The sequence below is a fragment of the Paramisgurnus dabryanus genome, chromosome 9, assembly GCF_030506205.2.
Source record: "Paramisgurnus dabryanus chromosome 9, PD_genome_1.1, whole genome shotgun sequence".
In the NCBI taxonomy this organism is placed as follows: Eukaryota; Metazoa; Chordata; class Actinopteri; order Cypriniformes; family Cobitidae; genus Paramisgurnus; species Paramisgurnus dabryanus.
Window position 1 is genome coordinate 16823230 of NC_133345.1, and position 22932 is coordinate 16846161.

The 22932-nt window shown below is 40.9% G+C and overlaps 1 protein-coding gene across 3 annotated transcripts in view; it reads left to right on the top strand.

The window, feature by feature from the left end:
- Positions 1 to 22932, top strand: part of myo5aa (myosin VAa) — an 84721-nt gene that overhangs the window by 42738 nt on the left and 19051 nt on the right. For 2 of the 3 annotated variants that reach the window (XM_073815721.1, XM_073815722.1), the window contains exons 23-30: positions 3260 to 3353; positions 3433 to 3581; positions 3905 to 4015; positions 4182 to 4319; positions 6394 to 6450; positions 6709 to 6936; positions 7582 to 7682; positions 22514 to 22712. In XM_073815721.1, coding sequence (XP_073671822.1) covers positions 3260 to 3353; positions 3433 to 3581; positions 3905 to 4015; positions 4182 to 4319; positions 6394 to 6450; positions 6709 to 6936; positions 7582 to 7682; positions 22514 to 22712 — 1077 coding nt within the window. Of the gene's footprint in view, positions 1 to 3259; positions 3354 to 3432; positions 3582 to 3904; positions 4016 to 4181; positions 4320 to 6393; positions 6451 to 6708; positions 6937 to 7581; positions 7683 to 7912; positions 7970 to 22015; positions 22097 to 22513; positions 22713 to 22932 lie in introns of all 3 variants that reach the window. The other variant, XM_073815720.1, reaches the window with a different exon arrangement.

The window sequence follows — 22932 nt, forward strand, 5'->3', positions numbered from 1 at the left end:
ATATCATGTGAACGCCCTTTACAGGCACTGTCATATTTATATCTTCATCACGGCACCGGATAATGAAATATCTATAACAACGTGTTTGTCATTTAACGTAAGTAAATTAAAACAGTGGACCATATATGTGAGTTCATCATTTGTGCTCTGCATTGAACTTTGTGTGAATAATCCGAAAATAAAAACTGCATGTAAACCGGAGTGAAGAGGTTAGCTCCAGTCATGTAAACATCTTACTGCGATTAAGACCTTACTCGCATTATTGGAAATAATCGCATTTTTGGTGTGCATGTAAACGTGGTCATTGTATTATTAAGCTCTTACCTAAAACAAAACTTTAATGGACTTTTTTTACTTGAGAAAAAATTATTTTCATATGAAACGTTTTAAATAAACTGATGAGTTTTGCATCAAATAGTTTTTTGTTATCAATAGACGATGAATAATAATGACTATTCATAGAGCATTCATTATTGCATCTAAGACTTAGATTTTTAAAAATTACGATTTGTATAATTTTCCTTTTAGTGGCCGTTCAGGTTGCGAATTTAGACGCGCGGCAAGCGCACTCAAATATAGACGCATCTGAAACTAAACGCGTGTTCACAGGCGAGAGCTTTGAAAAGCATAAGAAACCAATGCGTCCTGCGTTAACATACGCGAATGGAGCTGGATACGTGCTGGCAGCAGCAACCTTCAACCCGGTGGCATGACTACTCTGGCCCTCGTTGCCAAAAAAACAGACCGGCCCCTCCGGGAATCCTCCCGGTCCTCCCTATGGCCAATCCGGGCCTGGTTGTGCTTAATATAATGTGAACAGTAGAACAGTTTGAAAAACGCAGCCCTGTTTTTGGATATGTGAGCTTCGGACAGGCCCAGTGGCGGTTCCAGGGAGGGGCCAATTGGGGGCCAGTGCCCCTGTGACAACAAGCTTGGACCCCCTTGTGGCCCTTGGGGTGTGAAATTATTTTTGTGAAATTTGTTTTTTTTTAATCCGTAATTAGACAGTGGCATAAACATGGTATTTGGCCTGTTAATGCCTTTAGTGCAGAAAATGATATGAGAACAATAAGGTATAAATGTAACTGGCCCTTCTAACAGTACAACTGGCCCCAGATTGCCCCCCCCCCAGTTGAAATGGTCTAGATCCGCCACTGGACAGGCTCTGAAAAGTCTGATTCAGTTTCATGAATTAGCTAATCATTTAAATGAACTGATTCAAGTCCGAATCACTGAGTTTGACTCATTTGAATCATCACTCAGTAGTGCTCCCAGAAGTCCCGTTTTGTTTTTGCAATGAAATAAATGTTAATTTGCAGATGTTTATTACTTTTTTATCCTTTGTTTATGAGATACACGGTTTTATTTCCTAGGCAAAATTCATTATAAAGAAGTTTAATAGAATCTCTTCATTTGCAAGGTTTTTCTAAACCTGTGAGGGTAACCAAAGCCCACCACTAGGAGGCAATGTTTTCAACGCCACCAGGCAGTTATTTCAGTCACGCAAGACGATATCTACTTGAATGGGGAAAGATAGATATCTCAAAAATTGTGTGCTACAATTACAATTAAACAACATATTTCTGATCAGCAATTAAACCTAATATCCACTATTCCATAAGTTTTGTTTTTAAACTAAATTTGTGCTAACAGGGTTCCCACGGGTCTTTGAAATCCTTGAAAGTTTGTGAATCTGGGGTAAATAATTCAAGGCCCTGGGAAGTTTTTTTTAAATATACATACATAGATACAGGTCATTGAAAGTGCTTGAATCTATTTTATGCAAGAAGTTTTCTGGAAAAAAATCCATATTATTCCCTGTGTAGTGTAGGATAATATCATAAAAATTCTAGACTGTTCGCTTTAGGGTGTACTCACACCATCCAAACCGCGCTCGGGTGCGTTGACTCCCAAAGCCTGGTTCGTTTGACAAGTCTGATCACTCTGTACATAAATATAAATAAATGCTTATATCTTCTGTATGCGAATGTTGATTCATACTAAAATGCTTTAGTTGCATAATTGTGTTTGACACATGAAAACGTCTCGGGTTACGTATGTAAGTGTTTTTCTCTGAGAAGGGAACGAGACGCTGTGTCTCCCATGCCATACTTCCTGTGTCCCTGTAACGCCGTCTTTTGCAATATTTCAGATAGCAATATACTTCCTGGCTCCCGCGTCACCCTGTCTTCGTCATTAAGTTAACTAAGGTGTGGAAATCCCGTGCTAAAAAAACTTTTTTCACATGACTCTTAAGAGCCAGAGATTCATTAGTGGTTATCAATGGGTGATTGGTTCTTTTTCCTGACTTCTTTCACCAGAGTGGTCATATCGTCCCCTATTCATAGTAATAGCAGTGCCCAGCCTTGTTATATTCAGTATCTTTGCTTTTTTCTAGTTCTGTGAGTGTAACCCCCTATGCCAAGACCCTATTAGAGTTTAGTTTATGTCTAAAGACCCAGAAATCATTTCTGTGTCCATAGACTCAGGGCTTAGAGAGACCGGCTCGATGGTTTAAACCTGAGGAGAGACTAAACCTGTACATTCACACAGGTGAGAGAGAGATAAAGACTAGAGCTTAGAAATACTTGTAGTCTTAGTTTTTAGATAGAGGACTAGAAAACTTACATACTGTAGATTTATACAGTGCTGAATTTACAACAAGAAAGTGGACGCTTCACTTTTTTAAAATACATTTTCTGAGTTCACTACACATTGTCATCTTTTATCAGCATTTACCATAGACAATAAAATATGACTACTGTACTTTTTCAATTTGTAAAAAGAAACTTATGTTTACTGTAAAGAATTTAATATTAGAAATCCATGGGACAAACTACTACACTATAAATAAATAGCCTAAAGGACTACCATTGTCTATGTGAATTACAGCATTAAAATTTTACTCTAAATGATTTGATTATTTTGGTTATGGTTTATTGATAGTAGCTGAAATTGTATGTTTCTCTAAAGAAATAAATGTTTGCTCTTTCATGTACATACAGTATAACTTTTCAGGTACATTTCTGTTGTGTTAATGTAACCAGAGTCATGTGGGTGGGGTCTGTTAGCCTACTTCTTATCCCACCCTCCAGTCAAATCTTTATGAATCAAATACAGTCCCACCCTATATTTTTACCCACACTGTAAACTCTCAAATAAAAGATGAGGACATTTCGGACGCACTTCCACATTTTCACTATCACAGGCTGTAAAGTCATCCAAAAGGTTCATTGCGATTGTGTGTTGTTTGTGACAGATGATCTCCGAACTGAAAGAGCAGAACCACCTGCTGAAGAACGAGAAAGACGACCTGAACCGACTGATCCAGGAACAGAGCCAGCAGTGGACAGGTACAGCAAAACCAACCACATAGAGTGGCATCTATCATATGGCCCATTATTTAATGTGTGTAATGTTTGTGTTTTGTAGAGAAAATGCAGAGGGCTCTGAAGGAGGAAACCCAGCAGTTAGAAAGCGATTTAAACGAGGAACGCTCTCGCTATCAGAACCTGCTTTCAGAGCACCTCCGACTGGAGGAGAAATACGACGATTTGAAAGAGGAGATAACCCTGGCAGTGGTGAGGGTTGAATAAAACTACAAATACTCACTTAAAGGGATGGTTCACCCAAAAAAATGTCACAAAAAATTGTGATGGTTTCTTTCTTCTTTTGAACACAAAATAAGATATTTTGATAAATAATGCCAAGCACACCGTTGGTGGCACCCATTGACTTCCATAGTATTTGTTTTTCGTCTTATAGAGCACAGTGAGTAATGTAACACGAAGGGGAGTAAATGTTGACATTATTTTCATTTTTGGGTGAATTATCCCTTTAAAATTGCATTTATGCATAATCAAAAAACAACATTTTAAGAAACACTCCTGTGTGTTTTTTCCAGAACATTCCCAAACCTGGGCACAGACGCACAGACTCCACGCACAGCAGCAACGAATCCGAATGCACGTACTCAGAGTTTGCCGAGTCAGAGGAGGGGTCTCGCGGAGGAGAGGTGATATTCATTTATGATATTCAAGAATGTTTTTGTTTATGGAGGAATATTTATGCTATATAGATGAGATTACTTTTTAAGGTCATAGCAGTTATTCAACATACGATGTAATGTAAAAATACTGTATATTATTGCGTGCTTATGGGATGTGTTTTATTCTCTCCAGGATGTTTCCAAAGGGATACTGGATATGTCTCTGTTCCTGAAGCTGCAGAAGAGAGTGTCCGAACTGGAGCAAGAGAAACAGTCACTGCAAAACGAACTCGATCGCAGAGAGGAACAGTTTCAACGGGCTAGAGCCAGGGTACACACACACACAAACACGCTCAGTTACTGTGATTGTAAAACAGCACTATATAAATACATCTGAATTGAACCAATGAGTGTGTTTACATGCACAGTCTTACGCCGATTATGCTTAATAAACGGATAACATGTGGGGTCATGTAAACGCGTAAATCGGTTTTCTTTAATCGGGGAAAGCTCATAAACGGCGTAAGCAAAAACCGATCGGCACAGGTAGTTTTTTGCTCATTACGCCGATTTCGCGTGGCATGTAAACACCTTAACCCGCTTTCTCACGGTTTTGTCCATGTGCGCATGTTTTTGCGTATGAAAGATAAACGTCACACGCGGAAGTAAGCGCAAAGTAAAGCATAAAAGTCTCCGCTCGACTAAAGCAGTTGGCAGAGAAACTGTGAAAATAAAAGCTCATGTTACATTTACAGGTTCTGCAGACACGAGGAGAGATACAACAGTACAGCTTAAGACAGATATGTCGTTGACTTTTTGAACGACTATTGTGTACTATAGGTGGTGACATCACTGCCTGCGAGAAACTCATAATTATTCAAGTCCCATGTGAACGCAGTTGTCTGCATAGCCGGCTTATTGATTTGCATGTAAACGCATGAAAACAATTTTCTGTTATAAGCAGATTTTTGATAGTTATCCGCTTATTCTGTGCATGTAAACGTACTCAAGGTTGCATTGTCTGAAAGCAGCTAAAAACCTAGAAAATTATTAAATGTGTAGAATACATACAAAATACAATGTTTTTATTGCAAATTTATACCACAGGGCTGATGAATGCTTTATTCTGATTGGCTAAATAACTTAATATTGGTGTGCATTATTTTTCAGTAAACGCACACCTATGAGGTAGTACAAGGTCTGGTGTGCATTATTTTGGATTTTTTATTCCTTACTTTGTCAAGTTTTATGATGGATAACAGGTAACATATTAAGCCACGCACAACTTTCCATCTTACGTGAAAATGGCCATTACAGTTTTTCTGAATTGCCAAAACACATTTTTTTAAACCATCACTCATTTTCTCAAAACCTTAAACACAAATTTTCAAACAAAATTTACAGAACCCCTGACTCATCTAGCAAAATCAAACAATTCCTTTAAAACCATTTCACCTGTACTCAAAATCAAACTAAGCTTTCAAATCATACACACATAAGTCTATAATATAAAACACTACAAAGCATCCTTTAGACACTACCTTAAAAAATGGAAAACACAACATCCAGGAGATCTGCTTACAGAAAAATACATCTTTATTGTACATAACAACACACTTGACAAATACTGTTAAAAATCTCTATTACTGTAATCACAAGTTTAGTTCAGTGAATATAGTGAATACTTTACTGTAAGTACTGCAAGTAATAGTAAGTTTTCAATATTACTGTAAGCAGCACTTGTATTTTGTAAAAAGTCAGCAATCCAAATGCAAATTTTTTCAATTGCATCGTCTCTGGTGTCCTTTTCTTCCTCATACTCTTCATCTGCCTCTCAGACTGTTTCCAGTCCACACAATTGGTAAAAATTACCATTAGATAAAAGTGTGTACAATTTTGAGTTGTTGTGTTTTCTTGATGACAACTGTGTTGTAGTTGTGTTCAACTTTTGCCTGCCTGTATTTAGCATTTATAAAACAAGTGCATTGCAGTGTGAAATGTGTGTTTTAATCAGAAGTTTGTGTTTAGAGTTTTGCGATAAGAGTGCATGATATGACAAATAGGTTTAGGCCACTATGTGTTTGGTTCAGAGATCGGGGTTAAGTGTTTTAGCATTTCAGAAAAACTGTAAAGATGAGAAGATTATTTAAGAACAGGTGTGTAACATACATAGAGAATTTGTATCAAAACCATGAATTATACCTTAGCATTACATACTGAAAAAATGAAATAATGAAGTATTTAAGATTGTAGTTGAATTATTATAATAAAAAGCAATATTAACAGAATTTATAATCCCTAAACTAAAATAATCTAATGTCAAAAGTCTTTCAGTAAACAGAGATGGTAAAACAGGCTTTTAAAAATAATTGATGATGTTGAAATGATGTTTTCCTGTCTTTCAGGATGATGAGGAACACAAGAAATCTCGCAGCGCTGAACTGGAGTATGAATCTCTCAAGGTAAACACACACACACACACACACACACACACACACACACACACACACACACACAGTTAAGTGTTGACTGTAGTGCCCAAACCACACTGGTCTGCAGGTCTTCATAAAAAGCTAGACCCAATAAAGTGTTTATACAATTACAAAATCTTTTAACTTTTATTTCACAGCTTAAAATAAAATACATGATTCCATACTGATAAAGTGAAAGGTTAAGAATAAAGTTAACATAAATTACTTTACTTTCTCGTGCATTTTTAGCGTCAGGAGCTGGAGTCTGAGAATAAGAAGTTGAAACATAATCTAAATCAGATGCGTCAGTCTCTAAGAGGCCAGACTGAGGCCAGATCCGCTGCTCCCGGTTCTCCTGCGTACGTGGTTCTTCTGGACCAGCTGAACGCCTCCAATGAGGAGCTGGAGGTGCGTAAGGAGGAGGTGCTTATCCTGCGATCTCAACTCGTCAGTCAGAAAGAGGCCATGCAGCACAAGGTTCAATACTTTTACTCCTGCATGATCATGTGACGTTCATGTTTTTTGGGCACTAATATTTGTCAGTGTTCTCTTCATTAACCCTGGCTTTAAACATGTCTAACTTCATCTGTTCTTCTGTCTTCTGCTTTACTCACATCAGGATGAGAAGGTATGGTCAGACAACTGAACTCTTCTTTGAGATTTAGCACCACCATGTCAGAATAAAAAAATCATTTTGATTTGATTATGTTGAATGTTGTGAAACCTACTTTAAATTGGGAGCAGATTACAGTTCAGGGCAACTAATTTTAATAGATAGATACATAGTCATATAGTATTAATTCAATTTTGCCATATGTATTTATTTATTAATCCATTCACATTCAGGCACATTCTGTGGCATTATTCACTGTTTATTTGAGCAGCTCTTCTAACAACATTGTCTCATCCAATGCCATGAAATTTACTTTTAGGGGTAATATCTTTATCTGGGATTGTTAGATTATATTGACCTCTTCTAAGAATAATATAAAACACAGCAAAAAAAAATATAAATTGTATGTTTTTTTTTATTTTAACGTGCTGATACATAAATGTGATGCCAGTAAATGTTATAGTTGTGTATTAATTTGATATTAATCTGATCATTCTGTTTGTGTGTAGGCGACCATGACTGAACCCTTGCCCTACATTGAGGATGTGCAGAAGTTGACTGATGCCAAGGAGATCTCGCAGGCGTACATGGGCCTGAAAGATACCAACAGGTGCAGTACATTTACTCTCTATGCATCTCTTATACTCACAAAAAGTCTCATGCTGATTTGTGGAAAACATGGAATCCATTACAGGAATTGATACAGTCCTTTTCACAAACTTGTGTCTGTACATCTCTGTGTCTCAGATCTGTTTTCACTTTCATATTTGCCTATATGTCCGTCCGTCTCTCTGACTCACTGTTTGTCCGTGTGTTGATGCTCATCTCTCTCCCGCGCAGATCACCCAGATTTGCGCGCAGACCGACTGAAGTTAATGAGCTTGTGAACAGGTTGAGGTAACAGATGGACAGGCATGATGTGTTGCTTTACTGCATGCGTGCAGCTCAGAGCAGAAACTCAAATCTGCTTCATTGCAGGGGTCGAACAGATGAATGTTACAGTAAACATAAGATCTGTCATGAGATTTAAAATGATATTTAATCCTACAGGTCATAGAAGAAGGGTCTTGTCAGACTGAGATGTAAAGCAAACATCATTTTATTTTAATTTATCACTTAGGGGCACATGTCAGGTGTTTTATATAGGGGTGGGGCAATCCAATACTTGGTCCGGACCTTTTTTTGCTGCATTGGGTGTCGGACTAACGGGGCCGATCCAAATCCGATACTATGCGTTACTCGTGGTTGTTACTGTCATGCTATATCAGTGGTCACCAATCCTGGTCCTGGAGGGCCGATGTCTCTGCAGAGTTTAGCTCCAACCCTAATCAAACACACCTGAAGCAGCTAATTAAGGTAAACTCTGCAGAGACACCGGCCCTCCAGGACCAGGATTGGTGACCACTGTGCTATATTATAAAAAGCACCTTAAACATTTTTATACACTATATTCAAAGTCTTCCTAATATATTCAAAAAAATATTTAACTCTTTCACCGCCATTGACGAGATATCTCGTCAATCAAGAGAAACGCTTCCCAGCCAATGACGAGATTTTCCGTCTTTCCGCAATAGATAAACCCGCAACTTTTTAAACCCGGAAGTATTGCCCTATGGCAAGCTGCTGCATGTCCGTGTCTGTTTTAAAGATCGCTCTGAATGGGATCTCTATGAAAAGTCCGTCACAAAAATGGAATTATCTCTGCTTTTTGCTCAAAATGTGGTGTTTTTACAGAACCCTACCCATATTCAAAAGCTGATTACAAAAGAACCTCTGAAGGTAGGATGAAACGTTTTTTTTTTGTTTGAAAGCAGAGGGTCTGTTCTTTCATTTGGTATATTGTATGTTTATATATTTAAAGAAGAACATTTTCTGGAAGGCATTAAACTTTGGTGAAAATCATGAAAAACGCTGGCGCTGGCTGGCAACTTTTTTAAAAACACTGGCGGTGAAAGAGTTAAGGTCACAAAAACTGAATGGTGTGGTACTTGCGACACATTAAATGCATCATACAAAAGCACACAATAACCGTGTTTTAAACATCGGATCGGTATCGGTTGATACTCAGAATTCAGGTATCGAAATCGGATCGGTATGAAAAAATGGGTATTAACCCACCCCTAGTTTATATAAGGAGACACATAGACATTGTTCACACACGTCAGTCCAAATCCGATTTTGATCCAGTCACATTTAGCACGTGTGAACGGCCAAAAAACACATGAAATCCATTTTTTTCTAATCAGTTTCAGGCTACATCCAGAGGTGGTTTGAAATCCTTTTCAAAACGCATTTCTGGAAATCTATTTTAGACTGATCGCTCTTGTCAGGTTTAAAATATTTACGAACCTTAACAAAAATAAGACACACTCAGACCACGAATGAGGTTACAATATTCTGCAGGGAGAACCCAGATTGAGATGTCTCATCAGGAAACATCTAAACTGTCTCTCGCCTAGAGCCTCTCTGCGGACTGTATTTATTTAGGTTTTAATCACTGGTTCACTCGGTTCATTTCGAAGGTTGAACCTTACAGACTTTCATAATTGCAACAACATCACACATTTTGCTAAGTCTAGAGAAATAGTATTGACTACATTTTACCAAAAAACAAGATAGTAACTTGATGATGCAGTTACTAAAGGTTATATGATAACAAAAGAACATTGTACGTACTTTTTCACCTTGGCAGTTTTCTGAGTAGCTAGTAAGACAATATGATTCTAAACAAATGATTATATATTCATAAATCTAAACCAAGGATTATACATTCATATATGATAACATAAAACATCCAATTATGTCATAAGAAATACATAATATGTAATAAGAAAATACATTTTCTCCAACATTCCCTCCTGTTTATCATTTATAATGTCTTTACTTCGGGTTGTAACCCGTTACATTCTTAGGTACTTTAGGATTAAACCTTCATCAATAGACAAATGAAATTGTTCTGCACATTATCATCATAGGTTTTAGTAGTTTTCCAAACAACAGAGTTATAGTCTTCTCTGTCTGCAGTATTACCCAAGAAGTATGCATCAGTAAGTACAGATTTAATCATTTTCTTTGTCATTCTTGAAAATGCATTTTATCACACAAGTCAAACGCATGCGTATCAGAAAAAGAGCAGATAGTATTGGAACAAATATTTTCAACAGTTTTTCCCACCAAGACCCTCCAAACAACCATTGTATCATATCCTCAGTTGTAGCATAGTCTTTTTCCATGGCGTCGCCCTTATACTGGCGTTCAGAAGTCCTGGTGTATATCAGATGTAGATGTTTGAAGAAAACATTTACTGTGCATACCCAACAATTGGAATTATTAGGCATCTTAGTGTTTGTATGAGCTAAAGTTATTGCCTAATTAAGAATACTGTGATGTTCTAATGATGGATGGAATAAAGGATCTGAATTGTAAATCAGAATAGAAATCAACACAGCGAATAACATTGGTTTTTTGTATTGCTCATACCCTTTAGCGTAATAATTAAAAATGACCATTGGACTGAATTTTTCAGTGAATTTCTTGAAGGCCGCCGTCATATATCTCTGCGAAAACATAAAAACAAAAGAAAACAAAAGAACAGGAAAACAAGAGAGCTCCATGGCGAAAAAACAACTTTGTATAAACAAATTTGTTAGGAAATATCTTGTTTTGACTATTGCTAGAAAATAACTAGTTTTTACTCCTATAGAAACTATAGAAACCATTAGGCAATTAAAACATCAGAAAATGTTATATAAAATAGTGTTATATAAAAATAACTTTTATATCAAAACCATTTGCCCTGGCACAATATTATTTTGTCATATTATCCATAAAGGAAGCAAAGTTTTCTTTGTGAAAAAACCTTTACACCAAACGAAAAAATCTATTAGTTAAAGCATCTTGATAACCCTTGTATTTAGGTGTAAGGTTATAAAGTCATACTGCAATTCACAAACATCCCTGAGGTGTTCTGCTTAAAACTGATAGAATTTGGGGGTGTCAAATTTTTATTTTTGCCAAGTTACCCATCCGCAAACAATTTCCTTTGCATGTTTCCTTAAACCCCTCTCCCATTTGCATTAAAATGTAAACACATTTGAAAAACGTCTAAGCGTCCAATATTGTGTATCTGTGTGACCAAATAAGGAAAAGGCTTTTGCAGTTACAAATCAATGTTAAAATTTACTATTTTCAATCCGTTCTCATTTCTCCTTTCTGGAGCATTGAATTTGAAAATCAGCTATGTCTGTGAGCTGTGAGTAGTTTGTCACTATAGATGACACATTGGAGCAGTAAGTTTCTCTCTGCCGTTCATGCGGCTGGCAACCGTAGCTGCCTGGTCAGCAAGGGTATTCCCTTTACCTCATTGGTATCTCCCTTCAGGTGGGCTTTTACCGCAACCTGTTCCCGGGACAACTCAGGAAACCTCTCTGCTGCCAACCTGCTCCAGAGTTAAGCACAGCTCCCCAGACATAACAAAAAATAAATATAAATGTTAGGTTTTCTGTTATTCATCAATTCACATGTTTTTTGTGATTTTGCCTTTCATTTCCCTTTTTGTCCACAAAAGATAAACATCATTGTAACAATCAAATTGGAATTTTTAAATGACAGATTGTCTAAGTATTCATCAACACTTAATGTTTGTATAGTATCTACACAGTCACAGTCATGGCTGTTTGGAATTGCTTCAGACAAACCAAGTAATTTAGCTGGATATGTTTTATACAAATGGTACATTCCCTACAAATTTTTTTTTAAGTACGTATTGAATCCATAGGCAATGAAATGCTCTTCTTATTAACTAAATATTAAACATCCCCGCTGTTTGAGACATTGACAAAGTCAAAGGCTCAAAAATCGATGGATTAAGTGTTTCTCTGGCAGGGTCATATTGACCATGATATGGGGGAGAACCTGTTTGGGCAGGGGTATGGGCATTGATATCAGGGGCTGCTACCGGGACATTAGAGGCTGCTATGGGAACTACAGGAATTAATTCTGGGCTTTCGTTTTGTGGCAGGGGAAGTAAAGGAGGGGCAGGTAAGGGAGGGGTTGGCCTTGCTCCTACAGTAGTTTCATTATAACCATTATTTCTCCTTCTTTCTTCCTCTCTTTTCTACCTTCCTTGTTTCCCTCTCACACTTTCATCAAAACATTCTCTTGCACTTGCTTTTTCTTTCTCTAAATTTCTTCTCTTTCCTGTTTTGAAAGCTGCTTTCTAACTTCTGCACCAGTTACTCACATTCATCTACATTCAATTCCCTGACCACTGATATTTCTTTTTCCATTTCTTAGCAAACTTCACATTTTCACTTTCTTTACCATACCTATACTTCTCATCTCCTTCTTAGCACAAACACTTCAAATAAAAACAAAAACAAATTCAACAACAAAAATTAAACAGTTTCTTTCTTTTCGATTTCTTCAATTTTTTCCAACTTTTCTTTCTCTCCCATGGAAATCCTAAACACCACATTCTGTTTGCTTACACGGTGTGCTTACTTCAGCGTTTAACTGATTGGTTGTTTTGAACCTTCAGGGTTTCTCTCCCTGTCGCTGTTTCAGTACACCGGGTAAATTTACAGTATATATATATATACACAACTATAATACAATATAATACAATTGCTTTAACACATCAAACACAAAAACCCCCATAATATACAACGCATACACTGAATACATTTTTGGTTTCTACACAAATATAGTAAAATCTTTCGGGCGATCCCCAGGATCCCCTTCAGCTACTGGGGGACTCGAACCCTCCATTCGGCTGACTGACAGCTATTGGGGGACTCGAATCCACTCAATTCAACTGTCCAACAGACATTGGGGACTCGAACCCACAATTCTGTTCTGGGGCGACACTGTGGGACTCAAACCAATTCAGCTGTCCCCTTTTCTTATGGTAAATAACAAATCAAATTACCAATCAGAAACTCACCCGATTCACTGCGTCTGAGTTGTCTTCTTAGCTTCAGATTCCGTCAATCCCAAAATCACCAGCCGAGGAGACCTAAATGCCGGCCTGGCGAGGAATTCTCACCACCCAGGACTTTCTTCGAATTCCTAGAACTCGGCCGTCGACGGGCTTCGGCATGTCTCCTCCACTGTTGATCACTGGATGTGTTGGAATCCGGCTCGAAGGACCAAAATGTCAGGTTTAAAATATTTACGAACCTTAACAAAAATAAGACACACTCAGACCACGAATGAGGTTACAATATTCTGCAGGGAGAACCCAGATTGAAATGTCTCATCAGGAAACATCTAAACTGTCTCTCGCCTAGAGCCTCTCTGCGGACTGTATTTATTTAGGTTTTAATCACTGGTTCACTCGGTTCATTTCGAAGGTTGAACCTTACAGACTTTCATAATTGCAACAACATCACACATTTTGCTAAGTCTAGAGAAATAGTATTGACTACATTTTACCAAAAAACAAGATAGTAACTTGATGATGCAGTTACTAAAGGTTATATGATAACAAAAGAACATTGTACGTACTTTTTCACCTTGGCAGTTTTCTGAGTAGCTAGTAAGACAATATGATTCTAAACAAATGATTATATATTCATAAATCTAAACCAAGGATTATACATTCATATATGATAACATAAAACATCCAATTATGTCATAAGAAATACATAATATGTAATAAGAAAATAAATTTTCTCCAACAGCTCTGATAGCATTTGTGTAGCTTTTTGGTTACGTTGTGCTGTCGCATCATGTAAAACGTAAACAGGTCAGACGTCAAGGCAGATTGTCGTGCAAGCACGACCTCATTACCATAGAAACAGTGCAGATAATCCGGAAAACGGCAGAAGGCTACAGATCAGATCTGAACAATTGTGATACACAATGTGGACAGTGAGTCTGTAAAATCGGATATGCACCAAAATCGGATGTGAACAAGGTCTTAAGCCGCATTCAGACAGCCAGCGATGTTATCGCTGTGAGTCGTACGTCTCTTTCAATGAGGCGTTTCTAAAACTGCTTGTCATAAACAAATGAGTACCATCCACGCCAGTAACTGACGAGAGAAGGATGACGTGAACTCCACTGCTTCGTTCTCATTGGTAGTCGCTCCTGAAATTCGCTCTACATTTGCATACATGTAAACTTTTCTTAACTTTCTCGCGTCTCTGGACAAGCCCATACGGTCGGCAACGGTCACTTTCGCTCGTGCCGCCGGAAGTCGCCCGGTTTCCATTGAAATGAAGGAGTTTGCGTCGCTCTGCTTCTGCTGGTCACTGGTTGTCTGAATGGGGCGTTAGAAGAACATTCTGGGAGGGGGTACGTGAAGACTGAGTTGGGAAACTTAATTCGATTACAAGACTTAGCCTGGATTTCACGGACAGGGTAACATATTGTTTACAGGTTAACCAATTTACACTTTTACTACAAGACTTCCGGACGTTGGATTGCAATAAGGCAGTCTGATCAGACCTTGGGATTTTTGGCTTTTTAGCACTGCAGAATAAATACCAAAAATAAATAAAGCAATCTTGAATACATTGGGCAATGGCTTTGCATTTAATTAACAAGGCTGTGATGGCTACGCTTGGTTCTGTGTCTCAGCGTGTACTGAGTTATTAAAACAAATCAAAATGAGGAAGTAATTGCTCTTTTACATTTTTTTTTATTTTCTTAATTGTTTGGTACACTTATGTCATACATTAGCATGTTTCTTTTACATCAATAATTTTGCTTACTCAAATTTCTGTTTAGTCTGTGTGCCGTTTTATTTATTTTGTATTCAGCATAATCCCTATTAATAATAAAATAACCCATCCATATACAGTTTGTTATCATTAAATGGATAGTTCACCTAAAAATGAAAATTCATCCATTACTCACTTCCATGTTATTACAAACCTGGGTAACACTTTGTTTTATGGTGTCTTTGTTACACATGTTACATGTAATTATTATAGTAATTACAGTTAATTATGCATAGTTACATGCAACTAAACCTAACCAAACCCTAATCCTTACCCCAACCCTGTAGTAAGTACATGTTGTTAATGATTACTACTTAGTACTTAAATATATAATTACACTGTAACAGTGATGCCGTAAAATAAAGTGTGACCCAAACCTGTATAAATGTATTTGCTCTGATTAACACGAAAGAAGATATTTTGAGAAATGTTTGTAACCAAACTGTTTGTGGACCCCATTTACTTCCATAGTATTCTTTATTCCTACTATGGAGGTGAATGGGGTCCATGAAGGGTTTGGTTACAAACATTTCTCAAAATATCTTCCTTTGTGTTCATCAAAACACGGAAATATATGCGTTTGTAAAAACATAAGAGTAAGAAAATGATGACAGAATTTTCATTTTTGGTTAAACTTTCCTTTAAATGAATGCTTGTGTTTTCTCAAGCCTGAATGACCCAAGCCCTTGCTGCTTATTTTCCATTCGAAAACATGATTGGGGATAGGTCCCAAAATGACCAACACACATCTTAAAAGACGTTCATGTAACTATATTCAAGGTCTTCTTTGTCAGGAAATGAGGTTCGGAGTCAAGTGCAAGTTAAATTATTTATTTAGAAAAATGAGAAATGTTAGAGAGCAAAGTCACTGGTAGGTCCACACACGGCACACAATAATCCAGTTCAGATCCGAAGGAAGAGAGAGAGCCACCCACGCACTCCGTCAAGACACCCGTATAGTCACCACACGCAACAGAGGGATAATACGTGCCGCCCTGAAGGTGGATGACAGGTGGAGATGGAAGATGGTAATCCGAGAACTCAGACGGGTAATCCACTGTGAAATCCTGATGTAGCAGAGCCACTCGGAAACCACTGGTCACCGCCTAAAAACAAAGCGAACCAGCGGTTCCGAGAAAACAACAGTCGATAGAGTTAAAGTAATCCACAATGGTAAAAAGTGAACTCCACTCACGGGTGATGATGCTAACCGGGGAGAAACAGAGACAGCTGGTATACCGCCTAAGAACAAAGCGAACCAGCTGTACCGAGAGGCAAACAAAGTCAAAGATCCAGTAATCCTCAAGCGAGCGGTCCGGGCGAAAACGAGTCCTCGAACGCCGAAAACCAAACCTGGGGTAACAAGAGGGAGAGACAGAGAACGACTGACAAGACAAGGCAGGGTAGCAGGACTGTGATAAAACAATGAGCGCGCAACGAAGGACAGGACTACGTGCAATATAAAGGGAAAGGTACCACAGGTAAACAACACACACACACACAGATCACACAGCCATCGATCACCCAGCAGTCATGACAGTAGCCCCCCCTCCACGACCGGCACCAGACGGACCGGGAGACTCACCCTGTCGCCGACGGAGATCCTCGATCAGCCCAGGATCCAGCAAATCCCGACCCGGAACCCAGCTCCTCTCATCAGGACCGTATCCTTCCCAATCCACTAAATACTGAAATCCTCTGCCCCTGCGGCGGGAGTCTAGTAACCTCTTAACAGTATAGACAGGGGCACCATCCACTAGACGAGGGACGGGGGGATTAGGGGCAGAGACAGGAGGGTTATAGCGAGCAAACATCACAGGTTTAACCTTGGATACATGAAAAACAGGGTGAACCCGACCAAGAGAAAGGGGTAACTTAAGCTTTATCGTCACCGGATTAATGACCTTAGAAATACTGTATGGCCCAATGAATCTCGGAGCCAGCTTACGAGAAGGCTCACGGAGAGACAGATCCTTGGTAGAAAGCCATACCTTTTGACCACAAACGTAACGGGGTGGAGGTCGCCGATGACGATCAGCTGCAGCTTTGGTTCGTCTGGAATTAGATAATAACAGTGTCTTAGCTCTCCTCCAGGTGCGTCTGCACCTGCGTACGAAAGCTAACGCAGACGGAACCGCTCCCTCGGGCTCCTGTGATGGAAACAGGGGAGGTTGATAACCGATGGAAAGTTCAAACGGGGATAAATTGGTAGACGTAACGGGAAGAGAATTATGAGAATACTCAACCCACGGGAGCTGATCGCACCAGGAATTCGGATATCGTGACGACAGACAGCGGAGCGTTCTACCGAGATCCTAATTAGCCCGTTCGCATTGCCCATTGGTCTGTGGGTGATAACCAGAAGACAAGCTGGCCGTGGCGCCAATTTGTCTACAAAACTCCTGCCAAAAACGAGAGATGAACTGAGGACCCCTATCTGACACTACGTCAGTCGGAATACCATGTAACCGAAAGACGTGATTAATCAAAACCTGAGCCATCTCTTTTGCAGAAGGTAGCTTGGGCAGGGGAATGAAATGAACCGCCTTCGAAAAACGATCCACCACAGTTAGAACAACAGTGTTACCATTAGATGCCGGTAAGCCGGTGACAAAATCAAGGGCTATATGAGACCAGGGGCGGGAGGGCACGGGCAAAGATTTAAGCAGACCAGCGGGTGGTAAATTAGATGCTTTATTACGAGCACAAACCGAACAGGCTAATACAAACTGTCTGACGTCAGTGGACATAGAAGGCTACCAAAAACGCTGACGGACGGCAGCCAACGTTCTCCGAATACCTGGATGGCCGACAAATTTGGACTCGTGACCCCACCGGATGACATCGGAACGTAACCGCTCAGGAACCCATAGGCGACCCGCTGGACACCCCTCCGGAACTTCCCCCTCCCGGCCGGCCTCTCTCACCCGCTGTTCGACTCCCCAAACGAGGGCGCCGACCACCCTCCCCTCCGGGAGAATGGTCTCCGTCCTCTCCGAATCGGACTTCTCGAACAGACGGGAGAGAGCATCAGGTTTGGTATTTTTCGAGCCAGGCCGGTACGAGAGGGTGAAGTTGAAACGATCAAAGAAGAGTGCCCAACGAGCCTGCCTAGATGTTAGTCTTCTGGCCGAACGGATATATTCAAGATTCTTATGATCCGTCCAGACCAGAAAGGGCTCCGAGGTTCCCTCCAACCAGTGACGCCATTCACCCAAAGCGAGTCTAACCGCCAACAGCTCCCGATTTCCTATGTCGTAATTACGTTCTGCTGGGTTTAACCGGTGATAGAAAAAAGCACATGGATGTACTTTCCCATCAATAGACGATCGCTGTGATAAAACGGCGCCTACCCCGACATCAGATGCATCCACTTCCACTATAAATTGTTTAGCCGGATCGGGGATAGAGAGGACAGGTGCAGAGATGAACCGGGACTTTAACACATCAAAGGCCTCCTGAGCCTCCCTATTCCAACGGAAACATACATTAGGTGAAGTGAGAGCCGTAAGGGGCTTAGCGATCTGACCAAAATTTCTGATGAAACGCCGATAAAAATTGGCGAACCCCAGAAATCGCTGAAGCTCCTTCCGAGTGTCGGGTACTGGCCAATCGGCAACCGTCTTAACCTTAGCGGGATCGGGACGAATTTCTCCCTCGGCAATAACAAAACCCAGAAACGAAACCGACTTCCTGTGGAACTCGCACTTCTCCGCCTTAACGAATAGCTGATTCTCTAAAAGCCGTTGTAAAACCATGCGAACGTGCTGAGAGTGTATCTGCATGGAGGGAGAAAAGATGAGAATGTCATCGAGATACACAAAGACAAATCTGTTAATCATGTCACCCAGCACTTCATTGACCATGGTCTGGAAGACAGCTGGAGCGTTACAAAGACCGAACGGCAGAACGGAATATTCCCAGTGTCCTGAGGGTGTGTTAAAGGCTGTCTTCCACTCATCGCCCTCTCTAATACGTACCAAGTGATAAGCGTTGCGCAGATCTAGCTTGGTAAATACGCGCGCTCCCTGTAATAATTCGAATGCTGATGACATTAATGGCAAGGGGTACTTATTCTTAACAGTAATGTCATTCAGCCCTCGATAATCAATGCACGGACGAAGAGACCCGTCTTTCTTCTTTACAAAGAAAAATCCAGCACCAGCTGGAGACGAGGAGCGGCGAATGAGACCGGCTTTAAGAGCGTCATTAATGTATTTATCCATAGCCTCTCTTTCTGGTTTAGCTAGGGAAAATATACGACCCTTAGGCGGAGAAGTGTTGGGAAGTAGTTTGATCTCGCAATCATACGACCGATGAGGAGGCAGAGAAGTAGCCCGGGACTTACTGAAAACCTGATACAGATCCGAGTACTCCGCCGGGACTCCTGAGAGATCGATAGCTGGAACCTGCGAGACAGAACAAGAGACAAGAGAAGGAGCAGGACCAAGACAAGAAACATAACACGAAGACTTCCAAGACAACACAACATTGTTCTGCCAATCAACGTGAGGATTATGTTTGGATAACCAGTCATGACCTAAAATGACTGGCGATTGTGAATCCTCTAAGATGTAAAATTCGATCTCCTCACGATGATTGCCAGAAACAAACAAACTCACAGGGGGTGTGCGGTGCGTGATCACAGCCATATGCTGGCCCTTCAATGTCCAGGCAGACAAAGGAGAGGAGAGAGGGATGAGTGGAATACCCCAGGACTTGGCCAATCCAGCATCCAAAAGACACGCCTCCGCACCGGAATCCAGCAACGCCTGTGACGGGAAAGAGTTAATAATCACAGGTAGTGTGGTGCTGCTTACGGGAGATTTAAATGACGATGCGCCCACCGAGACTCCCAGGTTCATCGGCGGGCGTGAGCTTTTTACCGGACAGGTGGCCGCCAGATGCCCCGGCTTGCCACAATACAAACAGAGGCCATTAGACAGCCGACGATTTCTCTCCCCAGCAGAGATCCGGAACTTGCCCAGCTGCATTGGCTCCTCGGAGGGCGTCTCTGAAGCGATCTCCCCTGGTTCCGACATCAGCTGGCGAAATGAGCGACGCAGATCTCTCTGCCGATGGCGAGACTCGACCCTCAGAGCCAGATCGATGGCACCCTCCAGGGACGTGGGTGGCTCCCTCAGTGCAATCTCGTCCTGAATACCCGGCGTGAGACCCTCGAGGAACTGTGCTCTTAATGCCGCGTCATTCCAGTTGCAGCAAATAGCGAGCGTCTTAAATCGTATAGAAAAATCTGACACAGAGTCATTACGTTGCCGTAATCTCACCAACTCAGCCGCTGCCATGTCTCCCTTGAGTGAACGGTCAAACAACTTTAACATCTCCTCCTCGAGAGCCTCAAATGAAAATGTAAAAGGAGCTCTAGCCCCCCAGGCGGCCATACCCCAGTCTCTCGCCCTTCCAGTGAGTAATGTCAGGACATAGGCCACCTTGGAAGTGGATGAAGAAAATCGACGGGGCTGGAGCGCGAAGACGAGAGAGCACTGCAGTAAAAAGGATCGGCAGGTGTTGGGATCGCCATTGTAGGTGGGGGGTGTCGCCGTGTGTGGTTCCCGTTCAAATGAAGCGGCTCCTCCGGGTGAGGTAGTGGCTTCATGGTGAGAAGTCACTTGGTCCAAACGATTGCTGAGCTCTTTGTGTTGCTCAGACAGGATGCTGCAATCTCTGGCAGCAGCAGACAATAACGACGAATGTTGGTCGATGGCCGCCCCCTGCTGGTGAAGGGCGGTCTGCAACTCCAGACTTTCTACACTTGCTGACTCCATTATTGGCGCGCTCATCTGTCAGGAAATGAGGTTCGGAGTCAAGTGCAAGTTAAATTATTTATTTAGAAAAAGGAGAAATGTTAGAGAGCAAAGTCACTGGTAGGTCCACACACGGCACACAATAATCCAGTTCAGATCCGAAGGAAGAGAGAGAGCCACCCACGCACTCCTTCGAGACACCCGTATAGTCACCACACGCAACAGAGGGATAATACGTGCCGCCCTGAAGGTGGATGACAGGTGGAGATGGAAGATGGTAATCCGAGAACTCAGACGGGTAATCCACTGTGAAATCCTGATGTAGCAGAGCCACTCGGAAACCACTGGTCACCGCCTAAAAACAAAGCGAACCAGCGGTTCCGAGAAAACAACAGTCGATAGAGTTAAAGTAATCCACAATGGTAAAAAGTGAACTCCACTCACGGGTGATGATGCTAACCGGGGAGAAACAGAGACAGCTGGTATACCGCCTAAGAACAAAGCGAACCAGCTGTACCGAGAGGCAAACAAAGTCAAAGATCCAGTAATCCTCAAGCGAGCGGTCCGGGCGAAAACGAGTCCTCGAACGCCGAAAACCAAACCTGGGGTAACAAGAGGGAGAGACAGAGAACGACTGGCAAGACAAGGCAGGGTAGCAGGACTGTGATAAAACAATGAGCGCGCAACGAAGGACAGGACTACGTGCAATATAAAGGGAAAGGTAAACGAGACACCACCGGTGAACAATCTACTGAAACAAGGGGGCGGAGTTAGTGAACACACGAGGAACCGGCACCACAGGTAAACAACACACACACACACAGATCACACAGCCATCGATCACCCAGCAGTCATGACATTCTTAATCTGTTGATTTACTATTATTATTCGACAAACAGTTATTTACTGAAAATCGTACCCTTTAGTCTTAAATCCTTTTTGAACCTCAATGCATTTGCACTATACACACATTATTGATATGAAATCTGTTTTGTGGCATGTTGCACATTTGTTTATATGCAAATAAAAATAATATTTAAGAGAGCCAATGAGTAATATGCGGATATACGTTCCTCTCACTATATTGCAGGCCTTTTGAAGTCATACAGTAAATTTTGTGCAAGTCGCATTAACCTAACTCATCATGAGATGCGGATACTTCCTAATTTTTCTAGATGCTTGCAAATCAGAGTTGCAATGCATTACTTTTGCTCTACATTTTATAGTAGTCTTTTATAATAGAGTGCTGTAAGCACACACCCACCTCCACCCCAGCTCCACCTGAATTAAAAGCAAATAATAAAGGTTTGAGACAACATGATGGTACGTAATATCATTTGTGTTGTTAGTAAACCTGTAAAAGTCTTCTTCTCACTTCAAGATTTGCAACTTTTTGTTTTTCTGTCCTTTTTGGTTTGTATTTCATTTGTTTCTTTGTTCCACCCCATCAGATCTCCCTTCCCTGACTACCATAAGATGAATGAGGATGGGGAACTGTGGCTGGTATATGAAGGGTTAAAGGAAACAAACAGGTTAAAGAACAGAGAAAGGGCGTGTAGAGATGTAGACTGTGCATTCAGTTTTCTCCTCTCATCTCTCCGTCATCTGTTTGTGGACTGATTTTGCTTCCTTAGCTTCTTAAAGACCTATTCATATAACATCGTGCTGTTTATACCTCCCTTCACCCTGCAGCTGTTGATTGTTCTTCTTAACATCTGTAGTGCTTCATGATATCAAATAAGGAAACTTAAATTGCATTAAGAAACTGCATGGAATTATTACTGACATAGAGAAGCCATAACTGAAGGTATTGTTTCTGAATGCTGACTGCTGCAGTTTGGCTGAACTATCCTATTAAGGCTTTGGTCTGAGAACAGAATCTAATGCTGAGTTTTGAGTTATTTCCCAGCTGAAAGTCAGTTTCTCTCTTTCTCTCTCTCTTTCTTTAGGTTGTTGGAGTCTCAGCTGCAGGCACAGCGTCGGTCTCATGAGAATGAGGTGGAGGTTTTGCGTGGAGAGCTCCAGAGTGTTAAAGAGGAGAATAACCGGCAACAGCAGCTCTTGGCTCAGAACCTTCAGCTTCCTCCGGAGGCCAGAATCGAGGCTAGTCTGCAACATGAGATCACACGTCTCACCAACGAAAACCTGGTCAGTGCACTTACAGTATACTCTTAGACCGTACTATCAATTAACACTTGGGCTTACACTCCAGATCTTGATGCCCAATTCCGATTTGTTGAAAATATCCGACCCACTTACATTATTTTTTGAGCTTTTAGCTTTATGAGCTTTATGTCATTCTGCTACATGTAGGAACATACAGTGGAACGAGATGTCATATCTCTCAGGACCACAGTGTTACAAGTAG